General features: G+C 44.2%; 2 protein-coding genes across 11 annotated transcripts in view; both read left to right on the top strand.

The window, feature by feature from the left end:
• The window catches only part of cacna1ba (calcium channel, voltage-dependent, N type, alpha 1B subunit, a), a 116,686-nt gene extending 106,631 nt beyond the window's left edge, over positions 1 to 10,055 (top strand). For 9 of the 10 annotated variants that reach the window (XM_056257362.1, XM_056257361.1, XM_056257364.1 and 6 more), the window contains one exon: positions 7,515 to 10,055. In XM_056257362.1, coding sequence (XP_056113337.1) covers positions 7,515 to 8,030 — 516 coding nt within the window. In that variant the 3' untranslated portion in view covers positions 8,031 to 10,055. The remainder of the gene's footprint in view (positions 1 to 7,514) is intronic. The other variant, XM_056257369.1, reaches the window with a different exon arrangement.
• A 1,275-nt stretch (positions 10,056 to 11,330) lies between these two features.
• si:dkey-61l1.4 (collagen alpha-1(I) chain) overlaps positions 11,331 to 15,701 on the top strand; it is a 61,511-nt gene continuing 57,140 nt past the window's right edge. Inside the window, exon 1 of the mRNA XM_056257372.1 lies at positions 11,331 to 11,489. Coding sequence (XP_056113347.1) covers positions 11,405 to 11,489 — 85 coding nt within the window. The 5' untranslated portion in view covers positions 11,331 to 11,404. The remainder of the gene's footprint in view (positions 11,490 to 15,701) is intronic.

The following is a 15,701-nucleotide window of genomic DNA, read 5'->3' on the forward strand; positions in this document are numbered from 1 at the left end:
GCTATGGGAAAACTCCTTTTCTCGAGAAATATTGAAGTTTTTATGTAAAACGCATTGCAGCTGCACAGCATACAGCAATGAGCGAGGCAGCTCGGTCATTGGCTGTGCTGCGGCAACTGCACGAACCTATGACGGGGCGACTCTGAACCCGCTTCCAATGAGCGTGCTTCGCGCCCACGCGCGTCAGAGCCCGCCAAGATGGGCGTGGCCAAGGGCTATATATTGGGCGCCCCGTCGTCTGAGTTCTTTAGGTTCAATCGACTGAAGCAAACTGACCAAGCACAAGCACGGCAGATTACGCAATACTCGTTCCCTCCTCTCAGGGAACCGAGGTTACGTTAGTAACCGAGTCGTTCCCTTTCGAGAGGTTCCTCCTATTGCGTAAGCTTACGCTATGGGAACGCCATGTAAAACGCCGTGCGTGCTGACTTCGCTCTATTAAGCCGGAGGCAGATGCCTGAGCCTTCGAGCAAAGTAATTATCCAACGAGCCAGCCGAAGGCGGGCTTTATAAAAAGGACAACGTGGAACGGCCCGATGGGCGTCCAGAGACACACACAAGTACATTTTTATGTATTGTCATGTATGAAAAATCCTCTACATCAGTCAAAGACGGATTCTATGAGGGAGGAGACAATGCTCAGCATGTACACACCCCAGCCTATGCATAGTTAGACCGACAGTATGTTAGAGTGCAATGAGGGGACCTGTAGGTTATAAAACCTGATAAATGTGGACGGTGAGGCCCAGCCTGCTGCCGCACAAATATCTTGAATGGGTATCCCACTCGACCACGCCCACGAGGAGGCCATGCTTCTCGTAGAGTGAGCTCTGATGCCCAAGGGGCACTGAAGGCCCTTGGCTTCATAAGCCAGCGCTATAGCATCAACTATCCAGCGCGATATTCTTTGCTTTGAAACAGCCAGACCTTTAGTGCGGCCGCCAAAGCATACGAACAACTGCTCTGTCTGTCTGAACAGGGCAGAACGTTCCAAATATACTCTGAGTGCCCTGACCGGGCAGAGTAAATTAGCGTCGCTTTCGTCTGCTGGAGACGATAGCGCGGCCAAAGATATCACCTGTGCTCTGAAAGGAGTAGAAAGCACCTTAGGAATATACCCGTGTTTTGGCCTGAGGACAACCCTGCTGTCGTTAGGTCCAAACTCCAGGCAGGTAGCGCTTGATGACAGCGCGTGCAGGTCGGCCACTCTCTTGACCGAGGCGAGAGCCAGCAAGAGAGCAGTTTTGAGCGAGAGCTGTTTAAGGTGCACAGTTCGGAGGGGTTCGAACGGGGCACGTTTAAGTGCGTCCAGGACCGTGGCCAGGTCCCAAATCGGCACCGAGGGGGGGCGTGGGGGATTTATCCTCCTGGCGCCCCTCAGGAAACGAACAACTAGGTAGTTTTTCCCTAGTGTGCGGCCTTCCACAGGGTCATGTGATGCCGCTATGGCAGCCACATATACTTTGAGCGTGGAGGGGGTGCGGCCTGCCTCCAGCAGCTCTTGTAAGAAAACGAGCACACTCGATACTTCGCATGACTCAGGGTTCAGGTATATAAGCGCCTCGTAGAGGGCGCTCGCGCCTCAGTGATGGTTCTCAACACTCCACTGGGGAGGTTCTTGGGAACCCGTTGAGGGGCCACGCATGGAGGGCCCACAGATCGGGGCGGGGATGGAGGATCATCCCGTTGGCCTGCCTGAGGAGATCTAGCCTCAGTGGAATCGGCCATGGGGCAGATTTCATCATCTGCATCAGTTCTGGAAACCACGTCTGGCTCTTCCAGAGCGGGGCTACCAGGAGCACTGCACATTTCTCCTCCCTGATCCGGCTGATGACCTGAGGTAGCATCGCGACCGGAGGGAAGGCATACAGCGGGCGGCTCGGCCAGACTTGGGCGAGCGCGTCTGTGCTCTTTGAAAAGAAGAGAGGGCAGTGCGCATTTTCCTTGGAGGCAAAGAGGTCGACCTCTGCCCTGCCAAAGGTTTGCCATAACCACTGAATCGTCAGGGGGTGGAGAGACCATTCTCCTGGGAGAACCTTGTCTCTGGACAGCATGTCCGCTCGCTGGTTCAGAGCACCTGGCACATGCGCTGCTCTCAGCGAGCGCAGGTTGCGCTGGGACCATAGGAGGAGCTCCCTGGCCATCGAGTGCAGGGAGCTCGATCTGAGTCCACCCTGACGATTTATATGCGAGACTACCGTCATGTTGTCCGTTCCGACTAGGACGTGCTCGTTCTTCAGGTACGGGAGCAGGGCTCTGAGAGCCAAAGCGACCGCTTTCAATTCCAGACAGTTTATATGTAGGCGCTTCTCCGGGTTTGACCACAAGCCGGAGACAGGCCTGCCCTCGTAAAGGGCCCCCCAGCCTATTTTGGAGGCATCTGTCGTGATCATTTTTCTCCTTGTGTTCACGCCCAAACTCACGCCAGACTGATACCAGTCGACAGCTTTCCAGGGCGTCAGGGCTTTTATGCAGCCGTGATTCGCTCTGATTAAAAAGTGGCCCGAGCGCCAGGCGTGAGTGGGGACACGGCTTTTGAGCCAGCGTTGGAGAGGACGCATGTGCAACAATCCTAGCTGGAGTACAGCTGATGCTGAGGCCATGAGACCGAGCATCCTTTGAAATCGTTTGACGGGGGCGCGCGCACCCGCTCTGAACGATGTTGCAAGGCGCCGGATAGTGAGCGCGCGCTCTGACGAGAGGCGCGCCGTCATCTGCACTGAGTCTAGCAATATTCCCAGAAAAGAAATATTCTGGCTGGGGGATAGCCTGCTCTTTGCAAAATTGATTCTTAGACCCAGGCGATCTAGATGACTGATAATCCAAGACCTGTGTGTCACTAACTGGCTCTCTGATTGTGCTAGGATTAGCCAATCGTCGAGATAATTTAGTATTCGCACTCCCCGCTGTCTCAGGGGGGAAAGTGCTGCATCCATACATTTCATAAATGTACGGGGTGCCAGTGACAGGCCGAATGGTAGTACTGTGTACTGGTATGACTGTCCCTCGAAAGCGAATCTCAGAAAAGGCCTGTGATGAGGCGCTATCGGAATGTGAAAGTAAGCGTCTTTCAGATCCACTGATAGAAACCAATCCCCTGGGCGAACTTGCGCGAGGATATGTTTGGTTGTTAACATTCTGAACGAGCGAATCATTAAAGCTTTGTTCAGATGTCTGAGATCCAGAATGGGGCGGAGACCGCCATCCTTTTTCGGGACGAGAAAATAGCGGCTGTAAAAACCTGCCTCGCTCAAAGAGGGAGGGACTGTCTCTATAGCGCCTTTCTCTATCAGTTTGAGCATCTCGGTGCGTAGAACATGTGAAACATCTTCTCTCACTTTCGTCTCGACCACTGCTGTGAAGCGGGGCGGTCTGCGAGCGAATTGAAGCGAGTAACCGTGTTTTATTATGTTCAAAACCCATTTCTGCATGTCGGGGATATTTTCCCAGGCTTTCGCTCGCACCGATATGGGCTGAATGCTGGCTGGGGGCGTGTCGCAGTGACGTATGGCTCCCGCCAGCGAATCGCCTTGTGCTAATGTCGAGCTTACAGCTCTCAGCGGCGCGGGCGCGCGCTGAGCAGCTTTGTTGAATGCCGAGTGCAGGGGTGTGTGTGAGATTACAGGCACGCTCGCCGTAATGCTCACAGAGCGAGATGGGGAAATGTTTAACACTGTATGGGTAGTGCTTATGGGTGGGGGTGCATAAACTGTGGTAGGCACGCGCGCCACTTTCATAAAACTTCCCGCTCGCGGCGGGGGGTTTTTGGTCATATAAACAGTGTTTGTGAGTTGGGGTGCATGCATAACAGCGGGCACACGCGCCACTCTTATAAAACTTCCCGCTTTTACTGGGGAAGTGTTTATAACTGTGGGAACAGTGCTTATGTGTAGTGGTGCATACGTGACAGTTGGCACACAATCTACATTTATGGGGCGTCCAGCTTGAGCTGGGAAAACATTTGGCACTGCGTTGACAGTTTTGATATGTGGGAATGCGCACTTTGGTGTGGACACGTGACCCTTTAATGACACAGGCAGAAAATAGCTCTTTATGTGATTTCTGTGTGTCGCCGTAAAAACGGCGTTTGTTTGCAGGTGGGCGAGCTGTGTTGCTGGCACATTGGCTGCTGTATAGACATTTCCAGCCGCCTGTAAGGGGACTGGGTAATGCTTTAAACGTTTTGGAGAGAACGGTCCGGCTCTTGCGAGACACGCGCTCCCCCTTTTTCTCCCTGTAGCTAGGAGGACTTACGAGGCTCTGGGTTCAGCACAATCTTGGGCCGAGGTCCCCGTCGCTCGGGCGGTTGCTTCCTGTTGGCAGAGCGCGAGCGGCGTCGAAAGTCTGTTTCAGGTCTGGGCTGAGAGACGGGAGGCGCCGTCTTAGCTCGCTGCTGCTGAGGCGGCCTTTGGCGGCTCTGCGATGAACTAGCTCGTTTGGGCAGGAAGTGACGCATAGCCTGCGAGTCCTTACGGGCTTCGGTGAAGCGCTCGGCGAACTCCTTCACCGCTGGTCCAAACAGGGCGCTTTGTGAGATAGGCGCGTCGAGAAATGGCGCCTTATCTGCATTCTTCATCTCGGTTAGCGTCAGCCACAGATGGCGCTCAAGGACAGTCAGGTTAGCCATAGCACGGCCGATGGATTGGGCGGTGGCTTTTGTAGCTCGCAGCGCTATGTCAGTGGCGCTGCGTAGGTCCTTAAATGCCTCAGGATCGGGTCCAGACTCGTCCATACTGCGGAGAAGTTTAGCTTGAAACACCTGGAGGACAGCCATAGAGTGAAGCGCTGATGCAGCTTGGCCGGCGGCGGCGTATGCGCGACCGGCGAGAGCTGAAGTAGACCGGCAAGGCTTCGAGGGATGAGAAGCTTTAGCTTTCCATCCAGCGTTGGAGGGTGGACACAGATGATTGGCCACAGCCTCCTCGAGGGGCGGAGCCCCCTCATAGCCTCTTTCTTTCGCGCCGTCCACAGAGGAGAGCGACAAAGAAAAAGAAGGCTTCAGGCGAGCGGAGTGCGGGGCTTTCCACGACTTCGTGAGTTCATCGTGAACCTCCGGGAAGAAGGGGGAGGGTCTTTGTCGAGGGGCTTGTCGGCGCCCCTGCAGGAACCACTCGTCCAGTCGGCTGCGGGCGGGTTCTTCCGGGGAAGACCAATCGAGCCCGAGGTCTTCCACGGCCTTAGACAGGATGCGGACGATCTCAGAATCCATGCTGGAGCCCGCGCTCGTGCCCGCTAATGTCGATGGCGCGGGGTCGAACGACGAACCCGGCCACTCGTCGGATGCAGCATCACACGAAAAACTGTCATCCTTGTCATCGTCATCCCCTGACGCGCCAAACGAGACGAGCCCCATCGCTCCACTGGAGGGGTGCTGGTCCGCCTGTGTGAACTGGACTGGCGGCGGGGAGTCATCAGGTGGTGGTGAAGCACGCGGGGATTGGCCCGGCGTGACATCACTGCAAACCGCGTGCTCCGGCGGCCTCTGTGAGCGGCGCTTTTTCTTGCGCGGCTCGACCAGAGGAGATGGCAGCACGGAAGAGGTGGGCTCTTTCGCGGTGAAAACGGCGAAGCGAGCGCGCAGCTCGGTGAGGCCCAGGGCGTTACACTCGGGACATCCGCCTCGAGTAAGGGCAGCCTCTGCGTGGTCCGGTCCCAGGCAGCAGGCACAGATGATGTGACGATCCCCGTCCTGAAGAGGGCCTCGACACGAGGCGCAGGAAGGCATTTGAAACAGCGCCTTGTAAAATTTGCTCTTTTAGAAAGTGTCGCGGGGGCGAACACTGAAGCTTTTGTAAAAGGATATTCAGATGATGCGCGCCGGATGGCTTAGCAGAAGGGCGATCGAAGGCGGCTGAAGGCGCCGGCGTCCTCGAAGCAGTCCTGCTGTAGGCTTGTCGACGGCGGCGGCGAAAAGACTCCAACAATCCGGAGGATCCAGCGAAGAGAAGGTTCTTTGCTGAAGGAAATTAAATCTAAAGAACTCAGACGACGGGGCGCCCAATATATAGCCCTTGGCCACGCCCATCTTGGCGGGCTCTGACGCGCGTGGGCGCGAAGCACGCTCATTGGAAGCGGGTTCAGAGTCGCCCCGTCATAGGTTCGTGCAGTTGCCGCAGCACAGCCAATGACCGAGCTGCCTCGCTCATTGCTGTATGCTGTGCAGCTGCAATGCGTTTTACATAAAGACTTCAATATTTCTCGAGAAAAGGAGTTTTCCCATAGCGTAAGCTTACGCAATAGGAGAAACCTCTCGAAAGGGAACATAATTTTACAGCTGTACACTTACAATGGAAGCCAATGAGCAAGAGATTTTTAAAATAACACGGTTTTGAAACACATTTGTAAGACTTATACACAATAACATGGAACTAATATGATGAAATGGCTAACCAAACTTCGTGTTATGACCTTATAACCTGATATTTTTCACATGATGTGTGCAAAGATACCAGAAAAGAAGGTGACATAACTTTTAAAATAGAAGATCCAGTAATTTTTTCTCTACAACTACTGCCTAAAATATCAGTGTTACGTGAGTTTCTAGTTTAGGATTCTCTCAAACGTGGTAGCAAACTCTTTTTGTCATGTTAATTACGGTTGATCACAACTAATTATATTATATAATAATATAGTATATTTTCTATATTATTAATTCTAGTAAACCTTCATCGTGCCTTTCAATTGCATTAATGTGAAGTGTTTATTTTTTTTACTGACTGAGGGACCAGTTTAATTATTGTCTGTAGAAGTAGAGCTCAATTTGTATTGAACCTTACAAAGGTTACAAGGTTTGAACAATTTATTAGCTATAGCTAGAAGAGCAACAAAGTGCAGTAAGCTGTGAAACTATTTGCATTACAAACCAGTGTGTTTAGTCTAAACTAACTGTAAATGGCTGACACCAGAAGACTCGCAGATAGCCACGCCCACTCTTATTAAAAATAAGGTGGATAGTGAGCATTGGACTGATACATGAGCTAGTCAGTTAATTAGGTGAATTAGCTTTTATACCTTTTTAATTAAAAAAACAACAACAACAACAACAACTTTGCATTGTTTTTAGAAGAGTGAAGAGTTAGAAGAGCTTCTGTGAAACACTAACCATTCCTACACAAGCCATGAAGACAACGAGATATAATAGGATTTTTTTTCTTATAAAGTTTTACAAGTTGTCATATAAACCTCATAAATGAAATGTTTCTCTTCTCTACAGCTGTAGTGCAACCACTCATAGGCTTTCACTTCTCTTTCCACTTTTCCTTCACACCATTTCTCTGTGCATTTGTCCATCTTTTCTTTCTTTGTCTTGACTGTCATCTTCACTTCCTCCTCTGTTTTTGTCTTTCATTTTTGTCCTATTCATCTTCCATCTTTTTCTGCTGTCTTGTCCAACATATTACTTTTCCTTCCTTCCCTTCCTTCCTTCTTTGGCTCCTGGTCCCTGTCTAACCTTTTGGGCATTTTCCGCCTCATTATTTTATTGTTTTGATTTTGCCTGTTTAATTTTCATCTAGGGCAGTGGGTGGGCTAAGGGGAGCCCGGTGTTGTTGACCTCAGGGGCGAGCACTCCAAGCCGTGGGCGCAGACAGCTGCCCCAGGTCCCCCTTACTCCTCGTCCCTCCGTGGCCTACAGGACTGCCAACTCTTCCCCTGTGCACTTTCTGGGCACACAGGCCGGCTTGCTTCCCCCTAGTCCCGGCAGGCTGAGCCGCGGTCTGTCCGAGCACAACGGCCTATTGTACAGCGACTCCATCTCCAGCTCGCCGGCCCCCGTCAGTCGCATTAACTCAGAACCCTTCTTGGGCCCCCCGGACCACCCTGCCGGCCTCCAGCCCGAAACCCACGCTGTCTTCCAAGAGGATTCGAGCCCTCAGACGGGCCGCTCTGCCCAGATCGTGGCGATTCCCCCACCTCCCCAACAGCAGTTCCGCGGGGTTCCCAATGGATACCACTTCACCACGGGCCCCGGAACTAGCAGAGGACGGGCACGGCAGTACTACCCAATGGCAGAGGTGGACGACTGGTGCTAGCATGGCTTTTATTTACACAACACATACGGATGATGTTTTTGTTTTCGATTCATGATGAGTTTTATCATCTCTTATTTTGCGGGTGGTGTTAAATGCAGTAATACATGTATTTGTTTTTCAATATCCAGGGGATAAAACATACATGTACGCTTACAAAGCAGCAGATGTGAGATAAAAAGGCGCCAACCCAACCGACTTTGATGTATTCCAGTCAGGCTAAATAGTTTGTGGGCGTGGTCTCTTTACAAACACATGAGATTGACAGTTGATGTGAAAACACATGGTCTTTTTCTTAATCTTTACCTTTCTAAAGGCAACAGATGCCAAAACGTGTTTGTGTAACTTGGGAAAAGAGTGACGCACTGCTACAAATGTAGACCACAATGGGCCTCTAGCCAGTTTTATTCAAATCAAGCCTCTGAGACACACTCTAAATGCAAATATCCACATGAAAATGTTACCTTGCCATTATAGGTGTAACTTTTATGAAGCGAAACCTTTATAGAAGTGGCTGGAAATGCAAGCAACAATGTTTTTTTTTTTCCTTTACAAAACGCACAATAGCAGTGCCCCCTATCGCCATTTAAGAGAATTACATGTCATTTCACACTGTTGTAAAAAGCAGATTGTTCGTTATGCTGCTGATGACCATTCCTCGCACATATCACTATGTGTGAAACCTTTGACAACCATAATGTACTTTGTTTTATATCAAATTGTTGTACATATTTTATCTATACATTTATGTGCTTTTTGTATTGTAAAGACGAACGGTTTTACTTAAATTGCTTACGGCTTCACCATACTGTCAGGTCTACCGATTCTTCTTGACTGCTCCAGATGTTATTTACAAAGTGCCTAACCTTTTGAATATATTGTAGTAGTGATGCAACCTTAGCTTTTTTTAATGCATCTTGATAGAGTGAACTGAACAAGCTCTAAGGGTTAAAAGGAACTACAAGGTGTTACGATCGCAAGCCTTAATTCTGAAGCAAAGACACAGTACCTTTGAATTCACAATATGTTTTTGAATGGAAATTACAGTATGATTGTTTGTTTGTTTAAATTCTTGTCTCCTTTTTTGTATAATTTTAGGACTAAATGGAATATTGAAAATTCCATTACCAAAAGCATATATTAGTATGGAGTAACTATTAAAAAACTGCAGTAGTTGTGAATTTGTCCTGACGGGGACTTTATAACCACAGTTATAAAATTGCATGTTAAAAAAAGTCTTCAATTCTTGATTGACCATGGTTACGAAACCAATATTTACGGTGTATATTTCCTGTCCTGATGAAGATGCTCAAACTGCATTGCTATTTGCCTTCTCTGTTTGGTCTTTTACGGTTAAATGAGAGGACTGAGAACCAATGAACTGTCACAAAAGAGTGAGCTTTGCTCATGTAGCAGATTTCCCGATGTGAGCGCGTGTTGTGTTGCGTTGAGTCGGGGTCCTGGCACCGGTACAGTAGGCTGATCTGTGTTAAGTTTAAACTTTCCCCCTCATGGCACTCCTCCAAGCACCCCCAGACACACATACACACTCACAGCTTTCATTCTGCCGCCGTTCCCCAGCTGCTTGCTCTATAGAAATATGGCCGACTCCTTTTATCACGCTGGTAACATGAGAGGAATATTTAGCCACCTGAATGCCGAGGGCGTGGCAGTCTAAAAGAACAGAAAAAAAAACTCTGTATTGGGACACTATACTGTCTAGGATTAATGTGTTCCACATTAACATACATGAGTACATTAGATGCTTGGAGAATTGTTTGGCTAATCAGGCGATTCTTGGCCACCGATGTGTCAGGACTTTTGCTGACAGTGAATGTTCTTTCCTTATTCATTTTTTTAAACATATATTTTCTTTACGTAGGGCTATGCAACGAGATGACACTTTGAAAAATATACTTCATTCATTTTGTAGCTTTACCTGCTGGGAAATCCAGATTCAGGCTTTAGCATGATAGTGACTAAATCTTCCTTCTTTTTTATAAAAAAAAACCCCCAAAACAAACAAAGAGCAAAAATGTATGAACAAGTATATTTTAGAATGCATAAAGGCACAATGATTAAAGAGCAGAAATCAGAAGGAAATATATATATATATACAAAAATCGGTATGTGCATGCATCAGATGTCAAGTTTGTCAGGGGAAAAAAGAAAAATGTTGTTTCAAATCTACAGTCTGAACAACTGCTATTTTTCTACATACTCTGTGAGACTGAAGGATAAAGGGTTAAAGGATGTGCTGACATTTTGCTGATATTGTTATGAGTTGTTGCATTGCTCATGTGTAACTATTGAACAATTCTTTGCACTCGCAGCACATCCATTGCCAGAGTGGATCGAGACTGTGCTTCAATCGAAAAAAAAAACCTTTCTTCAGCTTCTCTATGATTTGGAAAAAAACATCATACCTATCAAACCTTTCATAATTTATTGCCAAAATCTGAAAGGCTATTTTCCCCTGTACATCAACCAAGCTTAAATATGGCTGTTTCCAGAAAGGTTAATGTTTGCATGGTCTTAAAATGTATGTGCATGTTGAAATACCCATGGTTTATCTTCGTACTTTTTGATACAATGTATTAATTTTTGTTTTGATTTTTTTTAAATGACATTTGATATGAAATTAGGGGATTTGTTGAAATAAAAAGATTAATTGTTGAAACATTTATAAATAAAGGAAACAGTATTGAACTATGTTGACAGCTCCATCCATGCATAAGAGCTTGGACATCCTTTATTTGAATTTTGCTGTTGACTAGTTTGTTGCCTGATTTCTGTTCCATGGCCAGACTTTGAAATCTGCAGTTGTTTCTACTATAACATTTTGTATGAGTTTAAGTCCTTAAATTAAATTAAAAAAAAAAAACTCAAATGATACAGATTTGTGGTTTATTAGATATTTAAATTGTCCTGGAAATCTGCATGTTACGTTTTAACTGCACACATAGCAACAATCTCCTTAAGGATGATGATTTCTACAGCAGCATATGTGTTTTCCTTTTGATTGATGATGTTACAGTCTCACAGATTGATCAAAGCATGAAACTACAGGAGAGGCAAGGTGAATCAGGGTTCCACCTGTCTGGAGGATCTCTGGGATCTGATTGACTGGTTCGTGTAATGTGGGCGGAGTTTAATAGGATGATTGGGAAGAGTGCACTTTGCAGCGAGAGCAAGACTTCTAGAAGTAGACTGATAACAGATATGACGCTTAGTAAACTTTCTGTAAACTTTCCAACACCTACACATACGATTTTAGGCTATAATTTATTTTAATGATTTTTCCCCCCCCTCAGCATTTTCACCATCTTACTGCTATTTGAGAGTTAACTGCATTGGAAGAACACTGGTTTCCAAAGATGTGGTTCATTTTATCAATTTTTGCACTGGTTAAAGCTTTACATGCAGACTTTTCTGAAACAGGATCTGGTGCTCCGGACTCGGGTAAGAACAGAACGGAAACACTTCACCTGCCGTTGCGTGTAGTGTAAACAAAACATTTAGCATTCTCATATCATAACGCTGTTTTAATGTAATTTAAAATTAGATTAAGGGGCGGGCATTCACCTTACTAACTGACACACTTTACTTTTTATTAACTAATTGACAACCTAAAATTAACATAGGTGATGAAGAACCAGATTTCTGTTAATTCGTGGTGATTTCTTTGCTCATAATGCAAAAAATGATCTTATGCACAATCGGTCCTTGCATAGTTTATGGACATTGTTGATAATTTCAATATTACATTTGAACTGTTTGCATTCTCCAGTGCAGTTTTGTCGTGTAGTACTATCCACATTATCCCGAGGGGGCGATGTAGTAACGCTTATGTTGCAATTCTCTGTACATTAACTTTTTTTGTCGTGTTGAAATCACTTGGTATTAAAAGATAAAAACTATTACACACTAGACTATTTCAATCAAAAATAATATTTTTGCAGTTTGTACACTATGTTGTTGGTAAAGCTCATGGCATGATTATCCTGTCAACAGCTGTTGAACATATTTCTTAGTGAAAGCCATAACCACATTCAAGTTCTTTACATTTTTCCAGAAATCTGTTCCACAGTCTTATACCACCATACAATTTGTGCTTCCATATGTGAAAGGAGTCTGATTTGGTTTTTCCAAATGAGCTTGTGTTACAACTGTTTCTCATGGGCCCTTTCAGCCACCTGTCTTCTCAATGGCTGGAGAACATTACAGATAATCTGGGGATTATTAGAGCGGGTCAGGTCTGCACAATCTATTATGTGATCAGTGCCCCGTAACATGTTTTACAACATTCAATAAGATGTGCCACTCATTAGTCTGTGTATGTCTGTGTTTATATAATGAATGTGTTGCTTTTCAATCACTAGGCCTCATTAAAAGTGTGGTCACAGCTCTATCACCGTCAACACCTGCAACATTTTCAAATTCAGAGAGATACATTAGATTCATACAGAAACAGGAGATGCTTTTGTTTTTTAAGCCCTGCGTTACATAACTGAAGAGTTCAGAGATGATTGAGAATGGTCAGGTCTCTCTATTATTGTTTTTGGGACATGTTCTAGTTTTACTTGAAATTTGGAACACATTTTGCTTTTATTTGGTCATGTGTACCACTTTGATCATAACTTTCAGAATGTGCAGATGTCTTTTTAAAAGCCCGTCTGATCATAGTACTGTCTTGTCTATATAGGCAGAATAATGTATGTTTTCATTTTATGACTTTTTGGCAAGGATCTTCAACAGGAGGTCAATTACTGTTTGATCTCAAACAATGAAAATTGAAAAAAAAATAAAAAAAAATCCAATTTGTTCAATTTGTAGGCTACAATATGTTGAACTTCTACCAAAGCTGAATAAGTTCAGATAAATATTTAATTCCCTCTCATGTTAAAATAAAAATGTTTGGGGTTGATAAGATTGTCTCTTCTGCTCACCAAGACTGCATTTGTTTAATCAAATATACAGTTAGAAATAGTAATATTGTGAAATAGTATTACAATTTAAAATAACTATGTTCTATTTTAATAGATTTTAAAATCTAATCCTGTAATGGCAAAGCTGAATTTTCAGCATAATTACGCCAGTCTTCAGTCACATGATCCTTAGAAATAATTATAATCCTGATTTTGGTGCTCAAGAAAGATTTCTTATTATTATCAATGTTGAAAACAGTTGTGCTGCTTAATATTTTTGTGGAAAATGTGATATTTGTTTTTTTAGGATTCTTTAAATAGAATGTTCAAGAACAATTTTTTGTAACATTATGTAATGTATGTAATGTATTTACTGTCACTTTTGATCAATTTAACTAATTCTTGCTGAATAAAAGTATACATTTCTTTATAAAAAAAAAATCTATCTGACCCCAAATGTTGAATGGTAGGTTATACGTTATACTCTCATTGAAAATGATTAGACAAAGAACCGCAGGGTAAAGAAAAAGGTCATAATATTGTTCTAAACATTTCTCCTCAAACACTGTGTAACATCTTTTACTGTATTCTAATATCTCTCAGCCAGTATTAGCCAAGCATGTCCCTACTCCATCATTACAGTGAGAACATCAGCTGTGTGCATGATGTCACCGTGTTAATAGATGGATTGCCTGTCAAATGGGAGGTTATGGTCTGTTTGTTCCGAACAGAGTGCTTTCTTTCTTTTCATTTTGACTGTAAATCAAAACTCTGGTACGTCTGTCTCTGTGAGGTGGCTTCAGGCAGGGTGCCATAGTGGCATATATAATTAATGTTGTCCCTGATTGATAACCAAGGCTTTTGGTGAGCAGCCAGGCTGAAACAAGCCCCCTAAATCAGGCCGTAGCATTTCTGTACAGTAAGGACATTGCAGGCTGGCAGTCTGGGCTGCAGCCATGCAGACTAGACCTAATCTGGACAGTGTTACTCTTATCACATCACATCAGTAGCCAAGAAGGAGAGAGCTGAATCTGTGCCTTAGTAAAATGTGCACATGATTTCACTTAGCTATGTTTTTAAACTATGAGAGATTTCTGGATTTTATCACTGTAAAAGCTAAGAAATGGCTCCATTATATGGAATTAGAGGTTCGGATTTGTATAGATTTGCAGCACTCTGAGTTGCTCTCGATAATATTAAGTTTCTTTCTTTCTTGAAACACAAAACAATACGATTTTAAGATTTTACCCTGCTTGATGTGAAATATCTACATTAAAGACAACTAACATTATGTGCTCTGACCCACAACTGTTACGTTATTCACACCAGTATTTTGCTTAAATTCGCTATAAATATTCGGTTCTAAAATCATTAATGTACAGGAAGTATTTTGTTTCTATTAATTTCCTTCAGAGGCATGAACAAATCTTAAATAAAGAGCCTTGAACTCTCTCTCATGGTGAAAGCACGGGATTGCAAAGACATTGAGAATGTGGGAGTGAGCAGTAACCTTTGCCATTTCCTTTCCCATGGAAACAGTGACTTCTCCAGTTCTCCAGGATTGTGGGTAGTGTAGTGCTTGTCTAGTAATTTGGAAATTGAAAAAAATGAAATTGACTATGATGTCCTATGCAGAAGCATGTACTCTACCATCAGTTAACATTGTCAGAGTTTATGGTATGGAAGGGCTATACGTTATTGCTAAAAATCAATCTTTCAATGGAGAAAATGTTTAGGCAGTACTATTGGTTTGTTGCAGTAGGGTCTAGGACAGTCACTGTGGTTCTCAACCTTTTTTACTCTAAGGCCCCCAGTTGCCCACAACAATATTTGAAGGCCCCATGACTTTTCCTGTTGTTTGTGATTTAGTGAATAAAGATAAAGTATAAGGACTTTAAAAAAAAAAAAAAAAAAATTATACTATATAAAATATTTTAGAGCTTGGCATTTCTAGAAAAATGTACAGTATAGACCGGATCTATTCATAAAATGTATAGAAAATCTAGGTTTTTTTTATTATAACTTTTTCAGGTCTAGAATGTACACTTTTAAAATTAGGCTACCTCGTATATCCCTTTTTTTTTCTTTAAAAAAAAAAGACATTAAACCTTGGTTCTTCAAGCAAAAAAAGTAATAAAAAAAAAACACAGTTTGACATTGACAGTTAAAACAGATATATCTTATTTTTTTTAGTTGTTTTAGCTTATTTGGTCTTATTTAAAAATATTTTAAGTCATCTTGTTAAGAACCAGTGGTCTAGGAAAGAGAACATTTAATTGGAAGGTTTCATTCTTTAAAGTTTGCATGAAACGGAAGTTGCGATAGACTTTTTCCCACTTTTGTTATATAGGTCCATTCAGTATTACCAGCGTGAGCTATTATCATTATGAGCTATACTTGCCCTCCTCCATCCCCAGCTCCCCCTCTCTTCCAGTCAGGACTTGGCCTTCTGATATTCCTCTTCTAATCAGACTCATTTTTCTTGAACTATGTTGCACTTAAAATGATTGAACATTAAATATATCTGCAATACATTTATGTTGGTTCTGTTCTGTTTACCATAAAGGGGGTTTATCTGCGCTCCCTGCTCTTATCCATGCTAGCCTGCATGAATGGTTAGAGAGTTTTTGCCCAGAACAAAACCATACCGCCAATCCAAACTGTATGCTAATTGTCAATCATCTTTGATGAATAAAGTCGCAATGAAACTGAAGAAATGACAGATCATTTCTATTGATTTATATTG

This window comes from Rhinichthys klamathensis, unplaced genomic scaffold, assembly GCF_029890125.1.
Source record: "Rhinichthys klamathensis goyatoka isolate OS25496 unplaced genomic scaffold, OSU_Roscu_1.1 h1tg000137l_1, whole genome shotgun sequence".
NCBI lineage: Eukaryota > Metazoa > Chordata > Actinopteri > Cypriniformes > Leuciscidae > Rhinichthys > Rhinichthys klamathensis.